General features: G+C 38.1%; 2 protein-coding genes across 3 annotated transcripts; both read right to left on the bottom strand.

Moving 5' to 3' along the window:
* Nucleotides 1-485: 485 nt before the first annotated feature.
* On the bottom strand, nucleotides 486-11,407 carry gtf2a1l (general transcription factor IIA, 1-like). The gene is made up of 9 exons (XM_041251668.1): nucleotides 11,312-11,407; nucleotides 10,522-10,623; nucleotides 9,766-9,886; nucleotides 8,230-8,282; nucleotides 6,312-6,405; nucleotides 3,132-3,750; nucleotides 2,761-3,037; nucleotides 1,177-1,266; nucleotides 486-740 (listed from the first exon to the last, which is right to left on the bottom strand). Exons 1-9 carry the CDS (start codon nucleotides 11,336-11,338, stop codon nucleotides 633-635), a joined length of 1,491 nt encoding a protein of 496 aa, XP_041107602.1. The 5' UTR covers nucleotides 11,339-11,407; the 3' UTR covers nucleotides 486-632.
* A 1,651-nt stretch (nucleotides 11,408-13,058) lies between these two features.
* On the bottom strand, nucleotides 13,059-25,248 carry LOC121316700 (stonin-1-like). Of its 2 annotated transcripts, none has more exons than XM_041251768.1 (4): nucleotides 24,824-25,248; nucleotides 16,135-18,041; nucleotides 15,673-15,875; nucleotides 13,059-15,233 (listed from the first exon to the last, which is right to left on the bottom strand). In XM_041251768.1, the coding sequence occupies exons 2-4, from the start codon at nucleotides 17,993-17,995 to the stop codon at nucleotides 15,159-15,161; spliced, it is 2,139 nt and encodes a 712-aa protein (XP_041107702.1). In that variant the 5' UTR covers nucleotides 17,996-18,041; nucleotides 24,824-25,248; the 3' UTR covers nucleotides 13,059-15,158. The 2 variants fall into 2 exon arrangements, with proteins under 2 accessions (XP_041107702.1, XP_041107703.1); XM_041251769.1 differs by having other exon boundaries at nucleotides 16,135-18,038.
* Nucleotides 25,249-27,275: the final 2,027 nt, after the last annotated feature.

Here is a 27,275-nt window from a genome sequence, read left to right as displayed (position 1 = left end):
AAAGTATGTTACACCCCACTTTAAAGTTATAAGGCTGTAGTTGGAAAATCCAACCTAAACATTTTAAAATGCAATTTCCATCATTTCAATTCTGAAACATTACAATGTGTTGATGCAGAATTTCTGGAATGTGAAACAGTGAAAACAAGGAATCCTGAGTGATGTTTATTGTTATGAACAAAACAATTAAATTTATCACATTGCAATACATAAATATTTAAGTAGTTACCAATATATGAATATGGTTTTGGATATTCTCTTTATGACAGTTGGTAAAGGTATTTATATTGGGATAATGTTGAGGTGGTCTTCCCAAAAAATAAATATTTACTGTACAGCATGTTGACATCTTATTCTGACATGTCTGTTCTTGGTTACAATTCAGGAACTGTATACAAATAAATATTTCAATTACAACCGATTGTAAATCAGTCAAACTCTGTAAATTTCCAAACAAAACTTGTTAAATTTACCATTGTATTTGTTTCTCAAACAAAAAATAAATAGTCTTTAATAAAATAAATGCATATTTTAAACATCTGCCTTCTATATGGCATCAAAATAAACTTGACAAAATCATTGTTTAGGAAAATCTAATTTGTTGGCTACTATATTCCACTATTTTTTTTTTTTTACCACTCTGCCTCACCAATGGCTTTTGAAAAGGCATAATCCTTTCCACCAAAGCTCATAACACCATCTTTAAGATAGAACTTCCATCTGTTTTTGCTCCGATGAATCTAAGACAAAAAAATAAGACTATTAAAAGGCTCTACATTGAAAAGGGAATAAACAAGATGTACACAGACAAATCATAAGCAGTTTAATTTGTTACCTTTAAACCTAATCTTAGAGTTGTAGTTGTAGACCTATACTTGTTACCAGCAGACAAGTGTACAGGATAGACAGAAAGCCAGTACAGTGAGATGAGATGAAACCAAGATTAGAGAAACAGCAACAAACATCAAGCAAAACAATTCAGAAAATTGCACTTGTGCTCAAATTCAATTGCTACTGCAGCTTATCTGAGATTGTGAAGAAATGTTTATTTGGACTGGATCAGCACAGGATAAATGTGTTATTTGAAAAAAAAAAAAAATAATTGTTTAGTTTATTGCATACAAATGTTTAGCCCTCTCACCCTCTTGTTCTTTATAAAAAGGGAAACAAGCTTACCTTATCATACTGGCAAACAATAACATTGTCAGTATCAAAAAGGTCTGGCACATCCTGTTCACTTACATCATCTCCAGAATTTAAAGGATCCTGCAAATAAAACAAATCAATTAATTCCCAACAACAAAGATATATAATTATGCTTTGGACAAAAGATATAATTACATGCACATAGCTTATATAAATTTAGCACATTTTGAATGCTGAAGTGGCTCATGTTTCAAATTAAAACATCACATCTTGCAGAACTTCCTCAACACAGGATAGAGGCAACAAATGAGGATTTGGGTTCCAAGACAAATACTCTGCATGCTGTGCCAAAAGAGATGGGCTTCACTTTCTCATCCGAGTTCATAACAGAATATCCCAAACCATTTGTGACCTACAGAAATATTCTCAGCAAGGAGAACTGAAGACATTCTAAATGTAACACTACTCCTCAACCTCCATAAAGCAATGAGATAACATACACATGCTTCACAGAAACACATTTCAGATAGCTAGGAATCATTTAAGTAGCAAGAAAAAAGCGTACTGCATTCGTCTTTCAAGATCTTCAGCTTTGAATAAACCTACCCTTGTTCATTTTGAATCTTCCAAATCAACACTAACTTGTCTGTGCTTGAAGGCCAATAAAACCTACATATTGTAGGGACTTCAAAATTAGTACAAATCCAGTCAAATAGTAATATCTTATTTATAAAATCGCTTTTTAAACATTATATATCATTTAGAAGTACAATAGTTTATCATTGGCAGGATAGGTTTCAAAATGTTCCAGAACATGCCACTCAGTTTTCTTTGGTGTTAACATTGGGTTTGAGAGCCAACATTTCATTTATTATAGCAAGAAAAAAAATAAATCACATACACTAGCCCACAGAATCCCTCAATTAAATATCTAATTCACACAATTTCTCTCCTTTGCAAATGCCTGTTATACAGAATCATATCTTGTCTAATTTAGGTAACACCATTATAAAATCAGCAAGATATGAACAGTCTTTACCATGCACTTGTTCAAATTGAATATAGAAGAAAACTATACCAGTATTCTGAACGTCCTATTGATATAACTACTGAATGTTATCATAAAAAAGCAAAATAAATTGTTTACTAAAACAAAAGATAGTAATGGTCTACTAATAGTCATCTTTACAATTGTAGCAGAGACCCTTGGGTCAAATCTTTGCCTGACTATTGTGTTATACTGCTTATTCTTCAGATAAAAGCACACACATTTTTCATCTACAATTATTAAATGCAATATGATTCTTAAAAGTATAAGTGCTATATTGTCTGCCAAAATTAAAGTAAATCACTTTATTTTGGCTACAACTAATTTCATGCAATTACAAGACATTTAAAATGCATTTTTATTTACTTGGAGGCAAAACAGTTTGGATTGGCTCCGAGGGTGTAATATACAGTACACCGACTATTAGATGTGTCAGCATGACAATGCAACCTCAAATGGGTGTACAGGGAACACAATTGCAACCATTTATTCAAAACTGGTTCTGCAATGGTCTCTAGAATCTCTGTACTTCCATTGTATACAAAAACAGCAAGGATTATACTCACTTCCTCGATTATTTCTACACGAGGTTCGTCATCTTCACCATCACTGGAAGATTTCTCAGTGGAGCTGCTTCCATCTTCTTCCAGTGCTTTTAGATCTTCTCTATCAATAGCTCCCATAAATTCATTTCCCCCCACTTCTCTCATATTTCCTACATCCTCATCGGAAGATGTATCATAAGTACCATCGAGTTGTAGTATATCTTCAATGGCATTATAGTTTAAATCCTTTGTTTGAATCATAACAGAAAAACAAAAAAAAATTGAATACAAGAAACATCTGTTTGATTTTAAAACGGTAGCACCATTATTATTAAGGAAGATAGCGTTTGTGTTATAACAGTATTTAAAAACATCTTACCTGTGAAGAACACTCCACTTGATATTCTGGGTTACTTGTCTTTGCATCACTGTACTCAGATTTGCTAGATGTTTCAACAAAAACTCCCACACCACCACCACCATCATCATCATCTTTATGCATCACTTCAACAGTATCTGAACTCTGATTTGTTATAAATTGCTGCAGATCAGGGATTTCATCCAAGCTGCTTAGCTGGTCAGAAGTGAGCGGTGGAGTGTCAGATCCCTGGATCACACCAGCCTGCTGCTGGTTATATCGTGGGGTTTCTACACTCTTGTGATTCTCAAAGTCATTTGGCTGTATTAGCACCTGACTTACTGGCACTTGCTGCTGAACGGCTATAGGTTGCTGTACAGCTGCTGGTCTTGGCTGAACACCTTGCCCAATGATCAACTGTTGCTGTTGGAGGAGCGGTCGTGTAGAACACTGTTGGAGGACTTCCTTTCTTTGTGAAGGGAATCCCTGAATGACAGTGGCCTGTACTGGAAGTGTGTTGGGATGAACAATGCTGGCTTGTCCCCCTACTTGGTTTCTTTGCTCAACTAAATGCTGAATTGGTTGCTGAAGGATTCTCTGACCCCCTGGTGCCCGAGTCACCATTACTGGAACATTGACTTTATACAAATGACCTAAGAAAACGGAGGAACAAAAAGTTTAATGTACTTACTCCTAACACGTTTTAATTTTAAAATTATTGCAGAAGTAAAATGCATAATTCTCAAAAGAATACAAGCAGGCCTAAGGAGTTAGAAATAATACCACAACTAAACAAAAGCTTGAAGCTATACTCTGAGGTAAAGGTCAAGGGATATTGTTATTCAATGCATTTGCACATCTGTGAAAAGAGTCTGCACCTCAAATAGTTTCTGCAATATGAACTGTTGAAAGCACAACAGCCATGGCAAAATAAACATTTATATATATTAGTCGCAGACAAAAGTATTTGGGCATTAAGGAGAAAAAAAAAAAAAAAAAAAAAGTGATTTTTATAAATTTATGATTGTGCTATTTCAAGATATAAATTAAATTAAATGTAGAGATTCATTTTGTGCATGTTTCATCATAAAGATGAAAAACATGCAAAAACTAATTCCCTACTCTGAAAAGTATTTGGGCACACTTACATTAATATTGTGTGTGCCAACCCTTTGCTTCCTTTACAGCTTGCAGTCATTTTTTTTTTGTATTTTGAAACCAGTTCCCGGCATCTTTCCAGAGACATTTTTGCCCAATTTTTCCCCTTTGAGCTCTGCAATCAACTTAGTTTCCTTTTTCAACAGCAGCCTTCAAGTCTCAATGGGCCGATCCATAACTATTTTTCTTCAGAAATTCCTTTGTAGACGTCACAGAATGCTTAGGGTCATTATCCTGTTGGAATATAAACTTCTGTCCAATAATCCTTCTAGGACTGGGTAATAAATATGTGCAAAATGTCTTGCTATTTTGCAGCACTCATTGATCCTTCTACAATACAAAGGTCGCCAGTGCCCGAGGAAGGAAAAAAAAGCCCATACCATCACACAGCCTCCACCATGTTTAACAATAGGCATGATGAAATGCAAGCCCATGCCATCATACTCTCCACCATGTTTAACACTGGCCATGATGAACTTTTCTTTAAATTCTTCTCTTATATTTCTCCAAACACATTGATGCTTTCTTCATGGGGGGGGGGGGGGGGGGGGGGGGGGGGCGTAAAAAAATACATTTTGGATTTGTCAGACCATAAAAATCAGGCTTTAAAGTATTCACTGGAAGACTCCAATCTCTTTCTTGTATTGTTTTTAACAAAGGTTTTCATCTTGGTTTTCACCCATGGACATGCGTCTTGTTAAAGTATATTTGAATTGTTCGCTTGTGAATTTCTTGAACATCTTCTCTCAATTACAGCGTCAGATCTTTTGCAGTAATCTGAGGATTTTGCCAGGCTGCTCAAACAATTTCTCTTCCAGATTTTTACAGAACCCTCTTTTGGTCAAGCTTGTTGCACTAGTTCCTGTTCTCCTGTGTTCATCAATAGCCCACTGTGACAAAGTGCCTGCCCCTGTGTGTATTTTCTGTTATATGTTGCGTGTGGTGTGTTAAATGTTGGTGTACAGTCATTGGTACACGGGACATAAATGGGTCTGTAAGACGAGTGTATAAAATGTATATTTGTATTTAGGCACGAGGATTGCACAGCACTTCACGTGCAAGTACAGTATAATATGCGAGCACGGGGAACTGCACTTTGTTAATTCACATGCAGTTGTACCGCGACTCCAATTGAACAATTGATTAGCAGTTGAGTCACGGTACAACTGCATAAAATCCGCATGTTTTCACATACTCGGGGTTGTGTGTTCGGGAGTGGAGAACGGGTGAGAGAGAGAGAGAGGAGAAACGTAAATTATATCAATTGCTACGAGTGCTGGAAGGACCAGCACCGTACTTGTTTTGTGCAGCGTTCGTCCACCCTGTTTTGTTAGTGTCTACTCATTCTGTTTGTCTATTTATTTTGGCCACAAGTGCTGTGTCCTGTTTTGGTGTCAGTGTTTTGTACAACTGTTATTTTCTGGAAAGAATAAACCGCGCAGCAGCGCATCCATTTATCATTTCCTCTGGCAGTATTGTGTGTTTCTTCTGGTCTGACGTCCCCACTACAGCCATCTTTGTGACACCCACACAGTGCTTTTCGGTAAACAGAGTCCTTCTGCTATTTTTCTGGTAGTTTCTCCTTTTTGTTTAGTTGTATCAATGCCATTTTGAGATTGTTGCTATACTCTAGCTAGCCATTTTTGAATCAAATTTCCAATTTAGTTTTCCACACTTGATTATGCATTTATTAAATTCTATGATTATGAGGTGTTGGTTTTCAATCAACGAATGTGTTTCATACGAAATATGTTGATTGCCCAAATACTTGTCAAAGTATGAAATTAGTTTTTGCATGTTTTCATTTTTTGCATGTTCTGTAATAATTATGTTTTATTATAAAAGCTAAATCTCCACTTTAGAATTTATATATTTCAATAAGACAATTAAATTATAGAAATCACTGTGTGGTATATAAAACATTGTGTACGCGCTTAAATCTGACCCACAGGTGCATTACTATGTCTCATAACTCAGTATTGGAGGCGCTTTTGGTGGGTGCAACCTACACATTTTCAGCAATTATATGTATGTTAAAATAAGTGATTCTCCTTACCAGATGATGTTTGCAGTGTCACTCCAGCTGGTATTTGAACTGGGTAACCAACACCAGGAGGAAGAGTGAAAGTTGCACTTGTCCCTGTAGAGTTCTGCAAAGAATTCTCATAACATATGGTTTTAAATAATGTTTTATACATCAGATTAAATCAAAGCACCATTCTATAATTGTACCATTCTAAACAAATACTAGAACTGCAGAAGACTTTTTATATGACTGTGGGTACCGTAAAACTTCAAATATTCGCTTGTCTCAAATATGCACTGGTGTGCTGGCAAATATTGTAAATAAAACACCGGGTCTCTCACAGCCATTGACTCGAAGCATGAGCAGGAGCTTGAGCATAGTGAACTGCTAGTGACAGCGATGAAAAGGACTCAGGGTTAATAAATAGAAAACTTAATTTAAAAAGGTAGGCCTACATGTGATACATATTTGTTTAATGCAGTTATTGCATTAAGCTTTTATAATTAAGCATGCTGAAAGTAGGCCAGATACAAACCTCTTGGTGTATTTTAACAAGTTTTGTTGTATTAATATAGGTTTGAGATTAAACAATACATTTGATAATGATACTTCTTGCCTTTATTGTTAATTTTTAAGAACATTTTTAGAAGTTTGTAATATGCTGTGGCCTACATGCCTGTGTTCCGATATCTATAGGCTGTCTTAGTGGTTTTAACTTAACAATGGTAGCTCCAATTCAATTTTTAAATACAAATTCGTTCTGCTGTTTGTTCCTTTTCCAACATTTTGCATACCATAACCTTGTTAACTAGTACATAAAAAAAGACCAATACTTTTGATGTGCAACAAGATGTAATTCTGTTATAAAACAACTGTTACTTAGTTCACACTGACACAACCTTTTAACAAAGTTGCTGGAATGTTTAAATTGAGTTATGATGTTGCTACAAGGCTGTGTTAGCTGCTTCTCAATGACCGCATGAAGCATGCGAGAACTAGACATTATTAAATTGCAATGTACGATATTTATAGTTGGTACTACGGCATGTCATTTTAGCAAATTGGTTATATAAATGGTTGGACTGTCTAGTAATCAACGCCCCCCTGCCGCTGCGGCTATGCTTCGACCCCAAATAACTAGCAATTCAACTTTAAAATTAACTCTTGCTTTTATACCAAATAACGATGTCAGCACGACCCAAGCACTGCTAGACAACACAGAAGTGTCTTCCAGAAAGGTACTTTACATTAGTCGTGAAAAGCTTTCTTTTCTCAGCACCGATTTTCAAATGCTTGACCTAGTTGAATTTCTACAGTATTATACTGGCCAGTGCAACAGTTCATCTTAATACAGGATATGAATTTAATTTGATCCAACACAAAATGGGGTTTCATTGTACCACTGCACATGTAGAACACCTTGAACTCATACAAAACACAATATATTGTACAGGTCAATAGTTATGTTTACTGTTTTATTCTAAAAATAGCCTTCCTTCTGATTATTTTCAATGTCAGGACTTAAGCGATTCCACTTGTACCCCCACCAACAGAACAGAATTTATGTTGTCAACACGTTTATGGATGCAATGTACTATAAGCTGTCTATGGCTCCACATCCTTTTTCGAGGATTAAAATAAGGGAGGCATATACTCCAATTTAAGTGTAAGCCTCCCCATTTACTCAAAAAAAAAAAAAAAAAAAAAAAAAAAAAAAAAAAAAAAAAAAAAAAAGGCTTAATCAGTATTATCATTTGTAACGCTTATGAATCCCATAAAAAAAATCCCATTTAAAATAAATTTAGTGTAATTAGTCATTAAAATGATCACTTAAATGCCAAATCACAGCAACCTCTGCTTAATTAGGCAGAATGTGTTTTATAGGGCCTCCCCCTAAAAATGCTGTGTTCCACTCCAGGAACTTTAACAGTAACTCACTCTGTCTTACCATATCTGTAGTAAAATTCTGAACATTTTGACCAGCAGGTATTACTATGGAGGCTGAAATGACAAAAGAAATAAAAATGAAGGTGTTGAAGTTAGAAATTTAGTGTGCATGGTTTATAATTTTTTTATATAAAAATAAATCTTTCCTGAACCTACATTATAAATATTGTGTATTTCCTGTGCAGAACAGGACACACAAATATAGTAGACACTACAGAAGAGGAGGCAGTGGGTTTTTACTTCAGCACTTTAAATCCAGCCATTGAATGATATTGAAAATCATGGAGGGTAACAGATCAACCACTTATGAAACTAATGTGTGAAAGAACACACTTTTGTAAACACAGCAACATAAAAAAGCAGACAAAACAAATTGTATTGTTTTGCACCTAACCTTGCAAGATTTGAAAGACCACACCACCACTAAAACAATCTTAGAAGGTCAAACTAAAAACCGGTTATCTTATTTAACAAGGTCAGCCATTTTCATTTAAAAAGGAGTATGCCGTGTTAATACTGAAAAACATTAAGCAGACACTAAAAATGGGACATTTCTTGTACCAGATAAAGAGTGTGGGATTTAGAAAACAGGATTCAATGTACAAGTGCAACTCAGTTTGGTTTAGTGACAACTCTGCTGTAATAAGATCAAATATTAGTAGTACGATATTCATTACTTTTGTGCTAATTACCTTGACCTATTGACTTGCTCGGCAGCCATTGTGCTGCCAAGGGAAAAAAAAAGGCTCTGGCTACATTGAGAAGACATATCCTGTACAGGGTATTTTTAAACAGGGCAAATGCTGTACGGTTGTCTGATCTCCAAAAATGCTCCAAGTTGTATGCAGCAGCAGCACCTTAAATGCATGTCCCCAGTCCGTCCCCCCAGATCAGGTTAAAGTCCTATCCATCCACAAGGTGGTGCCAACAAGCCATTTGCAGTTGAAGAGCAATACGCAGTGTGGAGCCTTTCCACCTTAGATCACAAAATTCTAAGCAAAATAATACACCAGAGTTTACTGGCTTATAAGTGCAAATGGATTACCTTCTTTACAATAAAATTGTGTCACGAAATGGGAAAACGATTTTCAATGAAGGCATATAAAAATAGTAGGCTTTAGGTGCATAAAGATTTCAATATGTTATATTGAACAACTGAAGTTCCAATATACCCTGCTTACAGACCCTCTCGCTCATCTCATTATTGGCCAGTTCAAATTCCATTTGTACCAAGTTTCCACAACAGCCTAACTGATCATGAGCTACAATGAAGCACTCTGCGCTTGACATCTTATTACTTCCAGTAGGACATATTTAACTGGATCGGTCTTGCGTCAAGTGGAGTCCTAACTAGAAAAAAAACTGCACCATGTCCTCCAGAAGAAACACTGGACTTGAACAGCAAGGGCCAAAGAGAGACTTCAAATTGAACAAAATTATTTTTCAAATCCAACCGATGTGAATCAGTTGTACACATGTCATTTTAAAATACAGAGAATAAAATACATTTGTTAAAAAAAAAAATAATAAATCAAACCTGTTTTTTGCAGTGCTTGACTAAAGTTTGCTGGAAGTTGCAATACAAAGTTTGAGGGATTCAAGGTATCTTTCGCAAAGCCTTCAACTGCTTTTGATTGCATAATCTTAGACTCCCACATCTGAAAAAAACAAAAAAAACAAAGTTGAAGTGGCTTATAAAAATTTTACACATATAAAATGTGAACACTAGTAGTGTAGACCCCACACTCTGCATCCTGTTGGACATCCTGCAACAACCCAACACTTAAATAATATCCAAATGGCTCGCATACAAATGCATACTCATTTGTTTGTCAGTTAGATGGTTTTAAACATAGTTTGCATTGAAAGTGTATATTCCAGGAAATCCCCGAGCCCTGAAACTCATCCTTCACAGCCTTGTACACCTGTAAATTCTGACTAATGTAATTATATATTACACGCACATATTATACATATATACACTGCTGTGCAAAAGTCTTAGACATGTTGCATTTTTCTACCCTGATGCATGATGAGGATCAACAATTTACTCAAAGCCTCCACTAGTGTTCTCTACTATGGACAACCTTGGCTTGCATAAAGAAAGAAAAACATTGAGTGAAATTGCTTGCATCACTGGATTGTCAAGGTGTGGTATCCGAAGCATAATCAACAAGTACAAAGAAACATCATCTGTAGTGTATATGTTGCAGTGTGTAATTATATAATCCCCACCCCCACCCCCTGTACCGTTTTTCAAAGAAGAGTAGAATATTCAGTTTAAAGATCTTGCCTTCTGAAGATCTTTCAGTACTTGTTCCTCCACACCTTCATCAGCAAAGATCTCACGTACACCTTCAATGACATCCTCAATTATTGACCTATACAATTTAGGCTGTGGAAATTCAAAACAAAATCCATCAAACAAACAAGTACACATATACAAAAACACATATTGTATTAATATGTGCATATGGGTTGATAGAATTTACTTTTGTATTACAATATTTAAAACATGTGGCATAATGAGTTTGTATTGACAATCAACAATGAAATGTTGGAAAGCTTTTTTTTTTTTTTTTTTTTTTTTTTTTTTAAATGTTGACAGAGCATAAAATGCCCCACAACACTCCGTTTCCTTCATTACATCTGACGTTATTTGTTAAACAGAGGGCGTCAATATCTGCAACACACCAGATTAGTTAAAAAAAAAAAAAAAAAAAAAAAAACCCAGAAAAGACTATCAGCTATATTTAACATGAATTGTCTGTTTACGAAAGCACGTGTTATAATCAGCATACCGTAAGTGAAGCATTTGCTTTACGATAAACATGGTTGTATAACATGGATATGGGTCATACCGCCCAGAGACCAGACCAAAAAAAAAAAAAGAAGAAAAACACTGTGTACTGTCAGTGTAATTTTCTCAGAATTAGATACTCGTTCTTCTGTCTATGATCGATGAACATTGTTAAAACACGCACCGCTATGGAGACATAATGATTACACTGAACAAAAAGACGTTACATGAACCGAGCAGAGGTTATGGTATGACATTCAAATTAACCGCCTTCGTTACTTACCACGGGGTTTGAATTTGCCATCATCATTTTGCAAAGCGGCACTTTTATTTTCCCCCCGCAGCTCTTCAGAGGTTCGGTTTCACAGGTCTAAGTGGCTGTTGAACAACTTCCGTCATCCGTTGTCAGAGAGAAATAAGAAAGTACCTTCACGAGGGAAACCAATGTCTTCACGAGGTGCGTCACGTTTCCGTGTCTGACCGTATAAATTGCACAGTCCTTTTAATTGTGAGATTGACTGACAACGAGAAGTGTTTGTAATGAGGTAAAGTACTTCAATTTCGAGACGTTTGAAGAATGCAAAAGGCTTGTATCGTTAAATTACTGACACAAATTGATGTGCATACCAAACCCTGTGTTAAAATGATACGTGGACACGGTTATTATTAAAATGATTTTCAGGTCTGTCAATAAATGTTTGAACGCCAAGTCTTAATTGGTCTTATACGTTATAGTGACGTTTAAAGTTTGAATGAACTGACTGAGAAGCACTGAATAATTGTATGAGGGAAGTGAAGGTGTTTTCACTGATCACGTTTTTGTAGCTAAACCCCAAATCTCTGTAATATGATAAAGAGAAAATAATCTGAAATCGGTTTTACCTGGCACAAGTCCTTTATTATGATGTTTACTTCAGGCAAACTCGTTTTTAAACCTTAATTCTCATCTAATTGGTCACCGATTGATCAACAATAAAGTAATAAAGAGCACTAGGTGCAGCACTCAGAAATGGCGCCATCAGCTTTGTTCCCCATTCAACACTTAAGGCTTTCTAATTTCCACTGCCTGTCTCGGGTTCCTTTCACTTGTTTCTTTCAGGGTGAACTCTTGTTATCCAGGGTTCAGAGGCTTGGCAAGATCCACCACTCAGCAGGAGAAAAGATGGTTTATGTTGACTCTCAGCCCTGGAGCAGTGCATGGTTTATGTTGACTCTCAGTCCTGGAGCAGTGCATGGTTTATGTTGACTCTCAGTCCTGGAGCAGTGCATGGTTTATGTTGACTCTCAGTCCTGGAGCAGTGCATGGTTTTTGTTGACTCTCAGTCCTGGAGCAGTGCATGGTTTATGTTGACTCTCAGTCCTGGAGCAGTGCATGGTTTATGTTGACTCTCAGTCCTGGAGCAGTGCATGGTTTATGTTGACTCTCAGTCCTGGAGCCGTGCATGGTTTATGACTTTTAAAAGTGATCATCTTTCTGTGCCAGGAACAAAATTCCGAACTATGGGAGATTGTGCTCTGTGGCCCTTGTCTCTGGAACTCCTTTGCAAGGTCTATCAGGGACTCTGAGTCTGTGTCTATGTTTAATCATGTTAAAGACCAATTTTTATACACAGGCTTACTGCACTGCATAATTTTTATTGTATTGTTTTATGTACTGGTATATTAATGTATTTTTATGTAAACTGGTTTGGGATTTTCTTTTAATGAAAGGTGCTATACAAAATAAATATTCTTATTATAATTCTTATTATTGAATTTACTTTCAGTACTCCAGGGGCGGTACATGGTTTACAGCAGTGGGGGGCAGTCAAAATGGGGAGAATTATATATTTTTTTTGAATCCTAAGTCTTTTTGCGGTATACAATCTGATTTAATACTAATGAACCTAGCAAGCACAAATCATTCACAAAGGAGAGGTAGAACTGCCTCAAGCTCTATCTTGAAACATTAGCACAGTCCATGTAATTGAAGTCTGCTAACTGCATTATCCAAAAAGTAACAGCTTCTTAAAGTAATTAAACACAGAGGCAAGAGTGAGCTTCACTGATTCTTTGTTTAGATTTTATTTTATATTAGTTTATGCATCACATGCCAGCACATTGTGTTGATTCAGAAAAACAGCTGAAGCAGTGTCTCGGTTGCATTATTTAGCCAGTCTATAAGACAAAAACAAGAGGATTTTTTCAGTGATTGCACTTAACATTGACCATTTACCAACATTTCATCAGGGTTTTTTTTTTTTTTTCATGATTATGCCAAAACCAGATAAATGGAACAATATTAAAGTATTATGAAAATATATATTTATTTTTCCATAGCTTTTTCATATTATATACAACTTATTACTACATTTGTAAAAACTCATAATCTGTATTATGGTAGTGTGAAAGTAATTTATATTGGCTTGAACATGTATAAAATGTGATTGTTGTAGATTGGCAGCCCTATCATGAATACTTATCCTCTTGTGCTGTGAACGGCAGATCAATTTGGAAGCATGTTCAATGTTTTGGATTGACAGACTTAAATTTAGATTTATTAAATGTGCAATGGGACAGTCCAGGCCATGTTTAAGTGTGCATGTGGGGGCTTTATTTGCATATAAATGGGGTGGGAGAAAAAAAGTCTAAAACCTGCCATAACTAAGTAATAAGTAATAGGGTGCTGATTCTATGTCTGTCAGGGATAAGTGATTTGTGACTACCACCTAATTCCTTCAGGGAAACTGGGCGTGAGAAAGCTGTTTTTGTGCAATACTAAAATGACACTTGGTCTGGGAAGCCAGCTCACTCCCAGTCCCTTTCAAAGTCCCCAGTCCATGCTGTCACCCTCAACACCCCTACCACGTGACCATAATACCTCACGAACCTTAGGTTTAGGATTAGATTATTATATGAAATAAACTTTGTTTTAGTACCAAAATGTTCACCCTTATCATGTGATCGAGCTGTACCATATAATAATGATGTCTATTACGAGTTGTGCACTGCCCTGTGTGAGCTATGCTGTGGGAGCCTTCGTTCTGCAGCAATACCTCTCTCCATTTTGCCAACGTCAATGGTGTATAGAGTGCCTCACAGTGGAAATTCAGAGGATTTGCAGAGGTGAACAACTAAAACTGCACGTATTGCACATATTATGGCTATATAGTATATTATTTTTGTTATTGCACATACTGTAGTGGAGTAAATCTGAATCAGATTGTTTTCTGACATAGGGGAAAATAAAACTACCTCTACTGCAGCAAGTACTCAAGCGAGACCTTCTTTATTACAAAGCACAGCGTTACATTACAAGAAGGTATCGAGAGGGGAGCTTGTGTCCCTACAGCTAAAACTACCTTTAGGGAACTACGGAAGACACGGTATATGTACTGTAGCACAGAACTGATTTAGTGTACCAAGGGACAGACTTACAAATCTTGGTGACTTACATTAAGTAAATAAAAATAAAAAACTGGGCAAAACAGTTCATTATAGAAAAGAAAAGGCAGATTCATAGTTCTGAATAGAACAGGACCGTGTGTCACTGGTGCTTTAGGGAGTGATACATAGACAAACTTTTAAAAACTATTTTCTTAATTCTAGCTCAAGCAACTTTATCACTGGTCCCCTTTTCATTACAATGAACATCTCTTAATTATTTCTGGCATGTGCAGTACAGACGTTTACTACATTTCAGATAAAAAAAAAAGCAGCATAGCTTTACTTCCTGGTACCTAGTCACTTCCTCTGCTTTAGTAACATTGTCTGAATCCACCAAGTCCATTGGACAGAACTGGAAAGAAATCAAAGGAAGTCATTTGATACCAGGAAGCTACAGCTACTTTAACTGATACAGCAGCACATCCTCAACTAAATAAGCAAAGAGAGAGATGAATGAATCAACACAGGTAAAAAGAGGCAGGTGATAATGTGTCTAGACCTAATAATCATTACACTAAATCTCTAGGGTGCGTTTTGTAAAGCAATCCACTGCCTGGAAGTACACTGGAACTAATTAAGCATTACAGTAAAAGCTTTGTAAGTCTGTGCCCCAAACAGAAATCCTCAAATGAAGGTTGAAAAACACTGAAGGTTGCTTCTTGTATACTACAGAGGTCTGTGCTTTCCTTCCCACTTCCTGCAGATCATTGTGTCACACAGTCACTGTGCTTTCTAGGGTCTTCATCATCACTTCTTATCCACTTTCTGTCGATTTCCATCTACAGGGAGATACATAGGAGCCTTCATTTCACATCAAGTAATCTTTAATATCGGATGTGTTAAATATACTCAAGTGACTAAGATTTCAAAATGACTATATTATAATTTAATAAATGTTTTTTTTTAGTTTTTTTTTTTTTTTTTTACTTTCTTTGAAGTTCACACAAGACTGTCCATTGGAAACCCCCCCCCCCCCCCCCAAGCCTGGACGTGTTTGGGATTTATTATTATTATATTATTATAAAAAAAATAATAATATAGGTACCATACTTTTACAGATAGACACATAATAATTTACTCACGGTGCAAAAATCTACATTAGGTGTCATGCTTTGTTTTTGTACCAGTTTCTTAGCATTTGTGAATCAAGGTGGCCCTTGTCTGTTTTTGTCTCTGATTAACTGGTTGCTCTGGGCTGCCTGTCTCTTTCTGCCTTACCTGACAGTGGTAGTGTGCCCTGGTGATGATGTGTTTCTGAGGCTGGATATCGCTGTCAGTGCCCAGGGCTTTCACTCGGGTCCCTGAAGCGGCCGTGTCAGCGACGTCAAACTCAATCGTCACAAAAGGCAGCCAGTCAGACGGAATCTCTTGGTCTGACCCCAGTTCAAGTTTGCAAGAGAAGCAGAGCGGATGATCTGAAGCTGCAGTGGAAAACAAGAGTCAGAGGAGCAATAGGGGGGTACAAGTTTCAGGATTACAAAAAACATGCTGTAGCAAGCATCATTTTAGTAACCTCATTGTCACATGAGAAGCTAAGTAGCCAATTCTACACTGATGGGACTGTCTGGAAAATGACTTTAATCAATGCAGTACTTGCCATGCATGTGATTTTGTGGTTACTTTCACTATGCATTTTGCTATAAATTGCAAATGCAGTAGTATATATAGCAGAAAGCTTACCTGTGTTCTTGGCAGGAAGTCGGTCGATTCTCCATACTATTGCTCCGTATGCATTCTCGTACTTCACCGTTCCAACAGTGACCTGCATCACAGGCTCCGAATCGGCTGTGGTGACAGATCCAAGGCAGGCATTTCTGTTCATTTTAGCCTTCAGCGACTTCTGCCTTAGGAGACTCATAGTGCGAGAGACTTTAATCCAGTCTCCGGGAAGTGGGACCTGAATGAGAACATTCTCACAGACCTGTGCAGAGTCCTGACGCAGTGAGTGTGTAAAGGCAGGGGACATGTTTAAGAAAGCCTGTAATTCCACATAGGCTCCCTGCACAGTAAGCACCGCCTTGACGGAGAACGGCAGCTCTGCATCGACTGAAAGTGTCTTGAAGCGCATCAGCTCCACCCGGCAGGCGTCGGGAGGGCTGAATTTGATGAGCCTCGACTTCTGAAACTCACTTTCTTTGACACATTTGTGAAAATAGTGCTCAGAGATCTCGATCCAGCCCTCATCTGTCTCCTCGGCATAGTTCGGGTTCCCTCTATGTAGTTGGAGGTCATTTAAAGCTAAAAAGCACTCTGCTCTGCCATTGACAAAGGACAGGCAGTATACGTGGGTTACCACTGCGTTTTCAACCACCTTTCCGTCTTTGCCAAGTCTTCCCCAGAAGCTGTCCACAATCTCCAGCCCCAGTGCCTGCTCCTCGTAGTGCTTCTTCTGGTGCGAGTGAGGCGGGAGTCTCATGAGCTCCTCTTCGATGGATGAGAGTAAATCCATGAAGTCACTGTAGTTCGTGGTTCCCAGCTTGAGCATCTGCTCCGTTTCTGCCTCGTGTCCCTTGGGGTGGCACTTCCTTTTCTCTGTGTAGGAAACTTGCTGGATCTTCACCGTGTGGATTTTCCCAGGCTCGTTGCAGTTCTCTAGCTTGGGTTCAGAGAGCCTGCAGTACGGATGCAGCTGAAATTCCTTGAAGGGTTTCTCCAAGCCTTTCTCGTAGTACATCTGTAAAACGCCACCAGGTAAGAGTTTAAGGTAGATGGGTCCCCACTGGCGAGACGACATGCGGTTCTTCTTTTCAGGGATCCTCAGCATGAGGGACCAGCCGTCTCGATTCTGACTTCGGAATAGGCCACGTGGTATGAAGCTCTGCCCTTGAACGGGCTTCTCCGGTGCTGACCCAACCCTTTCCTCTGTGTTGCCGGCTTGGAAACTTTCCAGCTTTTGACAAATATAATCGAAGGACTGGTGAATATGACTTCCAGGGGAATCGTACCCCTCTTTTCTAAAGAAAAAATGAGGATGGGCGTCGCTGATTTCTGCGGAGTTGGGTTCAGAGTCCGACGAGGAGCTGCCTGATTGATTCCTGTCTGGCCAGAATGGGTTTGAGTGGCTGCTGTCATCCTGGAAAGGGCAGAACCGCTCCTCTGTGATAAACAAACTCTGAGCTGTAGACAGGGTCTCTGGATCTGCTGTGTGGAGATCTGGTGGGTGGCACGGATTGGCAGCCAGCTCTACAGCAGGTGAAAGCAGCAGGTTACTGCTGGGGGATGAGAGGGACCTAAAAAAGCCATGCTGATGGTAAAAGCTGGAGAAGGGAGTGCAAGGGTTCCCTGGAGCCTCTCTCACAGGAGTGCAGAGCGGGGTATTGCTGGGCACACAGGGGCTCCTCAGAGGAGATGCAAGAGGGCTGCTGCTTGTGGACGAGGATCTTTTTGCAGGTTCATATCGAGGAGGCAGATTCAGTTTTAAGCCGTTGGGCCTGGGGATCCCAACACTGGCACTAGGAGAATGTAAAGGCTTCTGCGGTGACTGGAAGGCAGCAGTGTCATCATCAAAAGTGACCCAGTTTGGGTGGCTGGGAGAACACATGGTCTAGCCCTGCATCAAGTTGAGTCCTGTATTTATCCTGCTGCTTCTATGAAGAAAAAAAATTGTGTTATTTAATAAATAAAGGATTCATATTATAATATATATATATATATATATATATATATATATATATATATATATATATATATATATATATATATAGATATATATATATATATATATATAATCAATTATTTACTACTCAAGAGTTTTTAGTGTATTAAACAATGATTTAAAATGTCTTGTAAATAAAAAAAAAAAATTCTAAAAGGTTACAAAATGGCCTAAATTATCTAAACCCTTTCCTAATATAAAACTGTTTATTCAATAATTTTGTCCTTTTTTCTTTAATGTAGGGGTAAAATACCATAGATTAATTTCTTCACCTGAACCAAAACCAGTTATCCCATTCCATGGTGTGTGGCTCCCCCTGGCAGGGCTACCATGGCAGTGTTTACTGAGTACATACATTAACCTAGCAAAGATGCTTCATCCTTCTTAAAATTACACTGTAGCAGTAAGTAATGATGACCTAGAAATTTAGTGTGCCTTACTAACCTACAGGAGCACCAAAGCCAATGCAACAAATCAAAAAGCATGCATCTACTGATGAGTGAGAAAACTAAAAGCTCTGTCTGATTATCTTTTGCACAAACAGGGCACCACTAAATGCATATATACAAACTATCCATAGCACTGAGAATAGAGCTAGTAATACCCAATCCAGATAAAGCAAGGAAAATGAGGACATGCTTAAAATTCCCAACACCTTTCATAATCATAGCAGCTGAGCTCCCAGTAATCAAACCACACTGGAAATTATTTTCTGTTCTTTGTTTTACCAGTCGTGTTCCATTGAATTGATATACTGCATTTCATAATGTGAAGTTGATCAAATGCTACACGCATCTGGGCACGAGTTACTGTGCAGTACAGTGCTTTCAAATAGATTTTCTTTATTTTGACTACATTTAATTGCACAACAGTTGCTCATCCATCGTACAGTACAGAATGCACACTGTAACATTACGAATGCATCTTTCATTAGGGAAACAATACTGAGGCGCTGTACTATACGGCACACACTAGTACTGTTCAGATCGCTCAATTGCAATAAACTAGTGCTGTCAACAGCGTTTTGCTTATGCATGCGAGTCACATTCATTGAATCACCCTATGGTCCAGTCTCCAGCACAGTTGCAATTTAGCTCAGCTGTAGTAACAACCTCAGATCCCATTCGCTGTATACTGTAGCGTTTGCTTTTTAAAATTGTGAACCTAGTCAAGATTAGTTATAAAAGAGATTCGCTTAAATTGGGTACTTCAGGTCTGGGCAAATGAGTTGAAGTTTGTTCTTACAATACGAGAGTTGTTATATATGCAGTAAAACAGATTGAATCTGGACTTGGGCCTAAATAGGCAGCTTCAAGGGTGTCATTATAACCTCTTACTGCTGCAAGGTAGCATACTTACTAACTATTCTGAGTGAGGTGGGGAAGCATACACTGAAACCCATAGGAAAAAACTGTCCACAGAATCCTGTGCAACGCTCCTCCAATCTGCGGCTGCCACATCATTTCCCTTCCGGGTCAATGAGTTAAAGTATCGAAGCTCCATCTCTTTACTACATGACCGACTTCCTTTTAACCCTCAGAACGAAGTGTCAGGCCAAGTAGTTCAGAGTACTCCGTTCCCGTTACTTAGCGCCCTCACAGGTCGGGAGGGAGATTGACCACCAAGAATCATTGTCTTTCTGTCACAGTCCCTCACAATCAGCATTTCTTGCTGGAATAGTTAGTAAGCATTGCAAATAATGATCTAAGTGAAAGCAACAACAGACAATTATCCAGAACATACATCACAGGATATCAAATAGGTAAGAAATGTAATATTTGGAAAATGTAGATTCTATGAAGTATTAATGTTAGTGGAAGGAGTCTCGACTTAGCCCCAGTGGACAGTCAGGACCGAGGTACGTTTGTTGAGTTACGGGGGAACCCTAACTCTGACTGTAACCAGTGCTATCCGTCAACTTTCCAAAGCAATACAATCACATGCGATAACATTTAACAGAACAATGACTGTTAATGTATTACATTCCTTCGGCTCTTACAGAGAAATAAAAACATTATGAAATAAATATAAACTCGCTCCAAAAGATGGTATATATTTTCAAGTGTGTGCCAATGTACGTGCATAGACAGAGCTCTGTAGTAAGCTTGTTAATAATTCACACAGCAAATGTATTATCAAGCAGAAGAATAAGCACGGCTGAGACAGCAATTCAATAATTTAATTGAAGGCTTCAGTTATATAAAATACATACAGAAAGGAAAAAAACAGGTCTGTAACTAATTATTGAAAACACTTTCATGTTTCAGCATACCACTTTCTAGCTGTTGTCAAGTCCTAAATAGACATTAAAAATGCTCAGCTACATTTTTGTTTCTTATCACTGATGGCAAAGTGCTTTAATGCTTACCTATTGTGCAAGCAATCATGTGACACGATGCTATATCTCCTATTATAGACTGCTGAAGATCTTTCAGCCAATCAGAATGCATGTTTTGCCTGCTGTATGTCACACATGATAGTGAAACTCCATTCATGACATCAACCTTACCATACTGAATTTCGGTATAGTGGATGTCACCTGCTTTTAAAAAAACATACCTGTGGGAACAGCGCAAGTGTGGTATCTAACCTGCAGCTGACCTGACGCAATAGCGCAAGTGTGGTATCTAACCTGCAGCTGACCTGAGGCAATAGCGCAAGTGTGGTATCTAACCTGCAGCTGACCTGAGGCAATAGCGCAAGTGTGGTATCTAACCTGCAGCTGACCTGAGGCAATAGCGCAAGTGTGGTATCTAGCCTGCAGCTGACCTGAGGCAATAGCGCAAGTGTGGTATCTAACCTGCAGCTGACCTGAGGCAATAGCACAAGTGTGGTATCTAACCTGCAGCTGCTGTAGAAGAGCTGCAACGCCGCAGATTTGTGCATCGCTTTTTAATCTGGTGCTGTCAACTTGCCTGTGCCCTTTAAATTGAAATCTTCACTACATACCTCCATTCAAATAAATACAATGAAACATAGACATTTACTGCAATGGTTGACTCATGGGTCACTGCCCTATAACGAGACGATCATGACCATTAGCACACATGTTTAGCAAATGGTATTATTTAATCACAATCATTTGGCAGGAATGAGGCAGGAAATGCCAAAAATAAAATGTAATTGATAGATGAACAGCATCCCTTAAGAATACACTGGCAGACACGCTACTGAGTGTATAAAAACAACTCTGAACTGTTCTTCAGCACGTTACAACATTATTTCTACAACCAGATTACCTTAATTCACTGACCTGAATCTGGGCTACAAACATCATATGACATTAATGGTGGTATGAATACTTTTTTTCTGTTTCCTTTCAAGTGTCTCTGGGCTTCCTCTTATCGTTTCAAGTAAACAGATAAGTTGTGTTGCTGCGAAAGATTCATCACTGCTAGAAGTTTTAGGAGAATTATTTAACTCACTTGTTTTAACATTTGCAGTTTCCATCTTCCTGTTGTACTTTTGTCACCACCAGGGATAGAAATAAGACTCCTGTTGCATAGCAGTTTCACGTATTCCAAGTTTTTCCACGTGCCACAAGGTATAGGTAACAAGCTGAAATGTGTCTTAATAAACTCACAGTAAAACCAGGAATGGATCGCAGTGCTATGCAAGGAGTGTCTTAGTTCCATCCCTGTAACTACCAGTAAGGAATGGTATGTTTTGAGAGATTTAGAAGTGTAATAGCTGCTAAAGCCCCTATCAAACTGACAAAATGCATGACGGCTGTTCTTAAGCCGGCGAAATAACAAACAGCCACGTCTGCATGAAGGTTTCACTTCAGCAAGAAACATTTCTAAATTCTGTTTAGCCAATTTCTGTTGATTTGAGACACAGCATGTGCCACGCTGCAGCAGGGATGTAGAAACATTTGCTCTAATCAACATTGGTTTGAATAGTCTGCCAACGGATGTTTTTACATTCTTTCTGACATTTTGATTATCATGGAAAATAAAAAAACAGAGATCATTTCTATTTTACATTTTTGTACTTAATAATAATAATAATAATAATAATAATAATAATAATAATAATAATAATAATAATCTCATATTTCAGATTGACTATATACAGCTGTAGACTAATCTAAATTGTCCACATCTGCACTGTTAGCAATTAGTATGCTTAGGTATTCTATAAAAAGTCAAAGGGGCTCTGAGGTTAAATGTGGTTGGGGTCTCATGTAGAACCTATTACAACCCCAGCCTGTTGTGCCTGGACTCAGAACTGAAAGTAACTATCTATTGTTAGAATGGGCTGCCATGCACTGGAAGGCTAAGCCCTGAGCTCTGTCCGAGACTGGTTCAAACACAATGTATTTATTGATTGTTTTTTTTCGATCTGTCATTATATATATATATATATATATATGTCCCTTAAGTGGAAATGCAGTGTATCTTATTAGATTGATTGACATGATCTTGCATGTTAACCCTTCATGCATGGCAACCTCATATGGGGGCAGTTATATGGATGACGCAAAGGCATGATGACCTCATAAGAGGATGCCATTTTCCCCACATATAAAGCAATGGGAAAAAATGAAAACATTTTCAATTAAAAATATATTTTATGGACATTTTCAATATTTCATGTATTTAATGTTACTTTACTTGAACCAGAATTACAAATATACCAGCGTAGTTTCTTACAGCTTCACCACAGTGATTTATGGCTGAGAAGCCTTGGTTTATGTCCATTGTGTAATTTATATAACACTCTCCTCTTATATAAAGCACACATTCTGAACAGCATATTACCGTACCTGTACAAAAACTGCTATAATTATACAATACTGCAAGTATAAGACACAACCTGTATATTACATGCAGAAATTATCAGAATGTGGGAAAGTGTGTGTTATACTTGTGAAATTACGACACGCAGACCAACAAGTAATTGTACCAACACTGTTGCATGATTTGAAGATGAAACCCATCATGGAAGACAGCAGCACGCTGTTTTTCAGGACTCTACCCATGACTTACAACCTCAAACCCTTCTGTGAACCACGCTGATAGTAGCTTTTTGAGAATTCATGTTTTTTTTCTGCCCAGCAGACGTTTATGGGATGCTCAGTTGGCACACTATCTTTCACACAGCTTTTTATCAAAGCTTTTTCTGGACAGGCTGACATCTATGGAAGCTGTCTAAGGTCAAAGCACCGGCCCTGATCCCTGATAAAACACTCTGTTTCATCTCTTTCTCCTATCCAAATCGGAAACATTGCCACTTCAACATGAAAGGAAATCACAAGGCTTGAAATAAACCCCAACATCCAGCATACACAAGGAGCCACGCTTCTTCACATTTCTGCAGGATACAGGAACACGTGATGCAGTCTGACAAACTCAAGAAAACTTCCTATAGCACTGACTGGCACACAGCCATGGCCTGTCTGCATCCACATCAAGAGAATTACTGACTCCAGCAAGGGTTCAAAATTAGCATTATAGATATGGGTGAATTGGAGGCACTGTCTGTACAGTACATAATGCTGGCTGCTATACTGTGCAGGAGAAGCGCTGGTGCAATTGTGATGAAACATGGTATGGCTTTTCAGTAGTTCAAGCTCTCAAGAGCTCATTTCTTTATGTCTGTATGTCCTGCAGTAAACACCAACTGCTATTGCTTAAATATTATTTCCACAGGCCTGAAGTTAACTTTTTGAGTATTTTACTCCATGAAAGCAAAAATATAATCAAAACGAATACATTTATTTTTAAATAGACTTATTACAATAGATAAATACTTTAATATGTTTATAAGTACAATGAAGAAATATGGGACCAATTATCTTCTGCATTCCAGGAAACACCATAGAAGGAGAAAAGATTTGTTGTATTTACAAGACGGTACCACATGTTTGCACTGGGAGGGGATGAAAAAACACAACATTAACATGGTATTTTTAGTAATCAGACGCGAAGTTAAGTTGTAAAACTTGTCAACCTCCTGAACATTTAAAAAATACACAGTGTAAATGCGTCGTGTTTGTTGACACTGGAATCCCGTTAGTTGCAACCCGTCCTAGTCAAATTCTACCGCTTGGCAAGTTTAGTTTCTCCACAAAATGGCAGATGAAAACAGCAGCACCAGCTGTAACTAACTGCAAAGGCATAAGCGCATACCCACACCTCACTTCCTCCCCTTCTCGGATGAGCTTGTTTAATATCTGTACAGCATATTTGCCGAGCACTATATTATTATTATTATTATTATTATTATTATTATTATTATTATTTAGGCCTTCTCAAATTCCAACCCAAAAGTTCACATAGAGGAGTACAATGTCATTTATTTTACAAAATAAAACAATATTTTTGGCTGAAAACAAATAATTATTTTTTTTTTGTTTGTTTGTTTCTACTTGTCTCTGACACAGAAAATGCTGAAGTGCAGTTTTTATGTCGCCGATACTACTACGACAAAAAAAACATTCCTATATAGACAGTATAATTCAACTGAAAACTAAAAACCTATCGTTGTATTTACTTATGTAGTTAGACGAGCGTCAGCTTGCACTCAATTTTCGATCATCAAAACAGACCGTAGTACTAATAAAATAAATGTTTGTTGTTGAAAATATATATATTTTTTGTTCTTGCACTGAACGTATTTAAAGACAAAGACAGTTAAGCCCAAACCACGTACTGTTATTTATTCACCCCTAAAAAAAGGCATTCCCGTATAAAATTTAAATTAACTTACCGGTACTTCAATGCCCTGATGTATGTTGCTCTGAAAGATTTTGTAAATCAAACCCTCACTCAAAAATAATTCAGCGCTGCCAAACAAGGACTTTGCGTTCTGGCTTTATTTCACACAGATGTTCGGGGGAAAAAAAGATGTAATTTCTGTCCAGTGAGAATGCAGACCAGTCCGTAAAAAAATGTAATTATAAAAAGGAAGTGACTGGAACTTAGAAAATATTTTCTTCTGGGAAGCGTTGTCTTAATTCCATAACAGGCTGGATAGTTTAAAAAAAAACATTAATTTCACAAGAAGAAAAATATCTCAAGTCAGTTGTATAGCAGCAGACACCACCACCACGAAGAAGGGAGCAACAGACTGACCCAAAATAAGACTGGGCATGGAGCGCTGCTCGGGCTGACTGGCACCGCTCCTGCATTGCCCTAGTCAGTGTCACAAGGCTAAGGAAATCAACTTTTCGTACAGATTTCGTGTATACACACACACACACACAGACACACACACACACACACATATATATATATATATATATATATATATATATATATATATATATATATATATATATATACTGATGTGTAATTATATGTATTTAAAAAGACAAAACAACGTGGGTGATATGTTTTAGCTTCCTGCAAGATTACTTACAGCTCTGTGCGGTTATAAATAACATTTTAAAGAGCTTACAATTAGGCGGCAGGGACGCATAGTACAGCACAGGAAAGGATAGTGTATAGAATGGTCACCGTTAGATTAGTAGTTGGCATCATGTTAATCATGTTAATAGTACATGTACAAGTAGTACAATTCTATTATACTTTTAAACTAAACTAAAAAAAAATAATAATAATTAAAAATGTTGTCCTCTGGTGCCAAATAATTGGTCAAGTTATTACTACAGAAGAACATAAGAAAGTTTACAAACGAGAGGAGGCCATTCGGCCCATCTTGCTCGTTTGGTTGTTAGTAGCTTATTGATCCCAGAATCTCATCAAGCAGCTTCTTGAAGGATCCCAGGGTGTCAGCTTCAACAACATTACTGGGGAGTTGATTCCAGACCCTCACAATTCTCTGTGTACTAAATAGAGTAAAATATTCCATATGTTATGATGGCGTTGTTACTTTATACATTTTTTTAAATTTCTTTTTTACAAACATGCATATCATGTGCACCGTTAATATACAGCATTACATGTTTACAATATATCGTGGCGGTGTCAAGATGGAGGCAAGACAAGGTTTCAACGCGAAACGTTTTATTTGTTTTAGCCGTAATCGCTCAACAAAGCTGCGGTCAGCGCTCCAGCCCGGCCCATCTCACCAGCCCGCCTCGGGACCAGCCATTGCAATATTGATCCCAGAACATCGTCTGCCGGTTCTTACAGGATTGCGATTGATCCCAGAACATCGTCTGCGTGTTCTTACAGGATTGCGATTGATCCCAGAACATCGTCTGCGTGTTCTTACAGGATTGCGATTGATCCCAGAACATCGTCTGCGTGTTCTTACAGGATTGCGATTGATCCCAGAACATCGTCTGCGTGTTCTTACAGGATTGCGATTGATCCCAGAACATCGTCTGCGTGTTCTTACAGGATTGCGATTGATCCCAGAACATCGTCTGCGTGTTCTTACAGGATTGTGATTGATCCCAGAACATCGTCTGCCGGTTCTTACAGGATTGCGATTGATCCCAGAACATCGTCTGCCGGTTCTTACGGGATTGGATTCAAGTCAGGACTTTGACTGGGCCACTCAAGAACATTAATTCTCTTTTTGTTCAACCACTCAAATGTGGCTTTGGCTTTGTGCTTTGGGTCATTGTCCTGCTGAAATGTGAATTATCTCCCCAGTTTCACAGTCTTGGCTGATTCTCATGGATTCACCTGTACTTTGTACCATCCATTCTCCCCTCTATCTTGACAGGCTTCCCAGTTACTGCTGAAGAGAAGCATCCTCATAACATGATACTGCCACCACCATGCTTGACAGTTGGGATGGTGTTGACTGGGTGATGTGCAGTGTTGGGCTTGCACCAGACGTAGCACTTGGAATTTCGACCGAAAGTTAAATTATTGTCTCGTCTGACCACAAAACCTTTTTCCACTTGTCTGCAGTATCATTTAAGATGAGGCTTTTTGAGTAATGGCTTCTTTCTTGCCACCCGTCCATACAGGCCAGCTTTGTGTAGGGACCGGCTTAGTATTGATGTGTGAACACTGACTCCCATCTCAGACACAGAACTTTGCAAATCTCTCAAAGTCATTGTTGGCTTCAGCGTGACACCCCGAACCATTTTCCTGCTGCTCAGTTTGGGAGAGCAACCTGATCTGGGTAGTGTCTGGGTGGTATGATGCATCTTCCACTTCTTAATGATGGACTGTGCTGAGAGGGCTTGTACCCTTCTCCTGCTGTGTGTCTCTTCCACTTTATCCCTGACTTGTTTCGA

The sequence above is a fragment of the Polyodon spathula genome, chromosome 6 (genome assembly GCF_017654505.1).
Source record: "Polyodon spathula isolate WHYD16114869_AA chromosome 6, ASM1765450v1, whole genome shotgun sequence".
NCBI classification, from domain to species: domain Eukaryota; kingdom Metazoa; phylum Chordata; class Actinopteri; order Acipenseriformes; family Polyodontidae; genus Polyodon; species Polyodon spathula.
The sequence above is the reverse complement of the archived record's forward strand: the minus strand, read 5'-3'. Positions and strand labels throughout refer to the sequence as shown.

Excerpts from the sequence above, each read along its gene's own strand:
- LOC121316700 (XM_041251768.1), bottom strand. The coding sequence starts at position 17,995 with ATGTGTTCTCCCAGCCACCCAAACTGGGTCACTTTTGATGATGACACT. Across the intron at positions 15,876-16,134 it reads ACTTCCTGCCAAGAACACAG|CTTCAGATCATCCGCTCTGC; the intron begins GTAAGCTTTCTG and ends TTTCCACTGCAG. Across the intron at positions 15,234-15,672 it reads GGGCACACTACCACTGTCAG|ATGGAAATCGACAGAAAGTG; the intron begins GTAAGGCAGAAA and ends ATCTCCCTGTAG.
- gtf2a1l (XM_041251668.1), bottom strand. The coding sequence starts at position 11,338 with ATGATGATGGCAAATTCAAACCCCGTG. Across the intron at positions 10,624-11,311 it reads TGGCAAATTCAAACCCCGTG|CCTAAATTGTATAGGTCAAT; the intron begins GTAAGTAACGAA and ends GAATTTCCACAG. Across the intron at positions 6,406-8,229 it reads AGAATTTTACTACAGATATG|AACTCTACAGGGACAAGTGC; the intron begins GTAAGACAGAGT and ends AATTCTTTGCAG.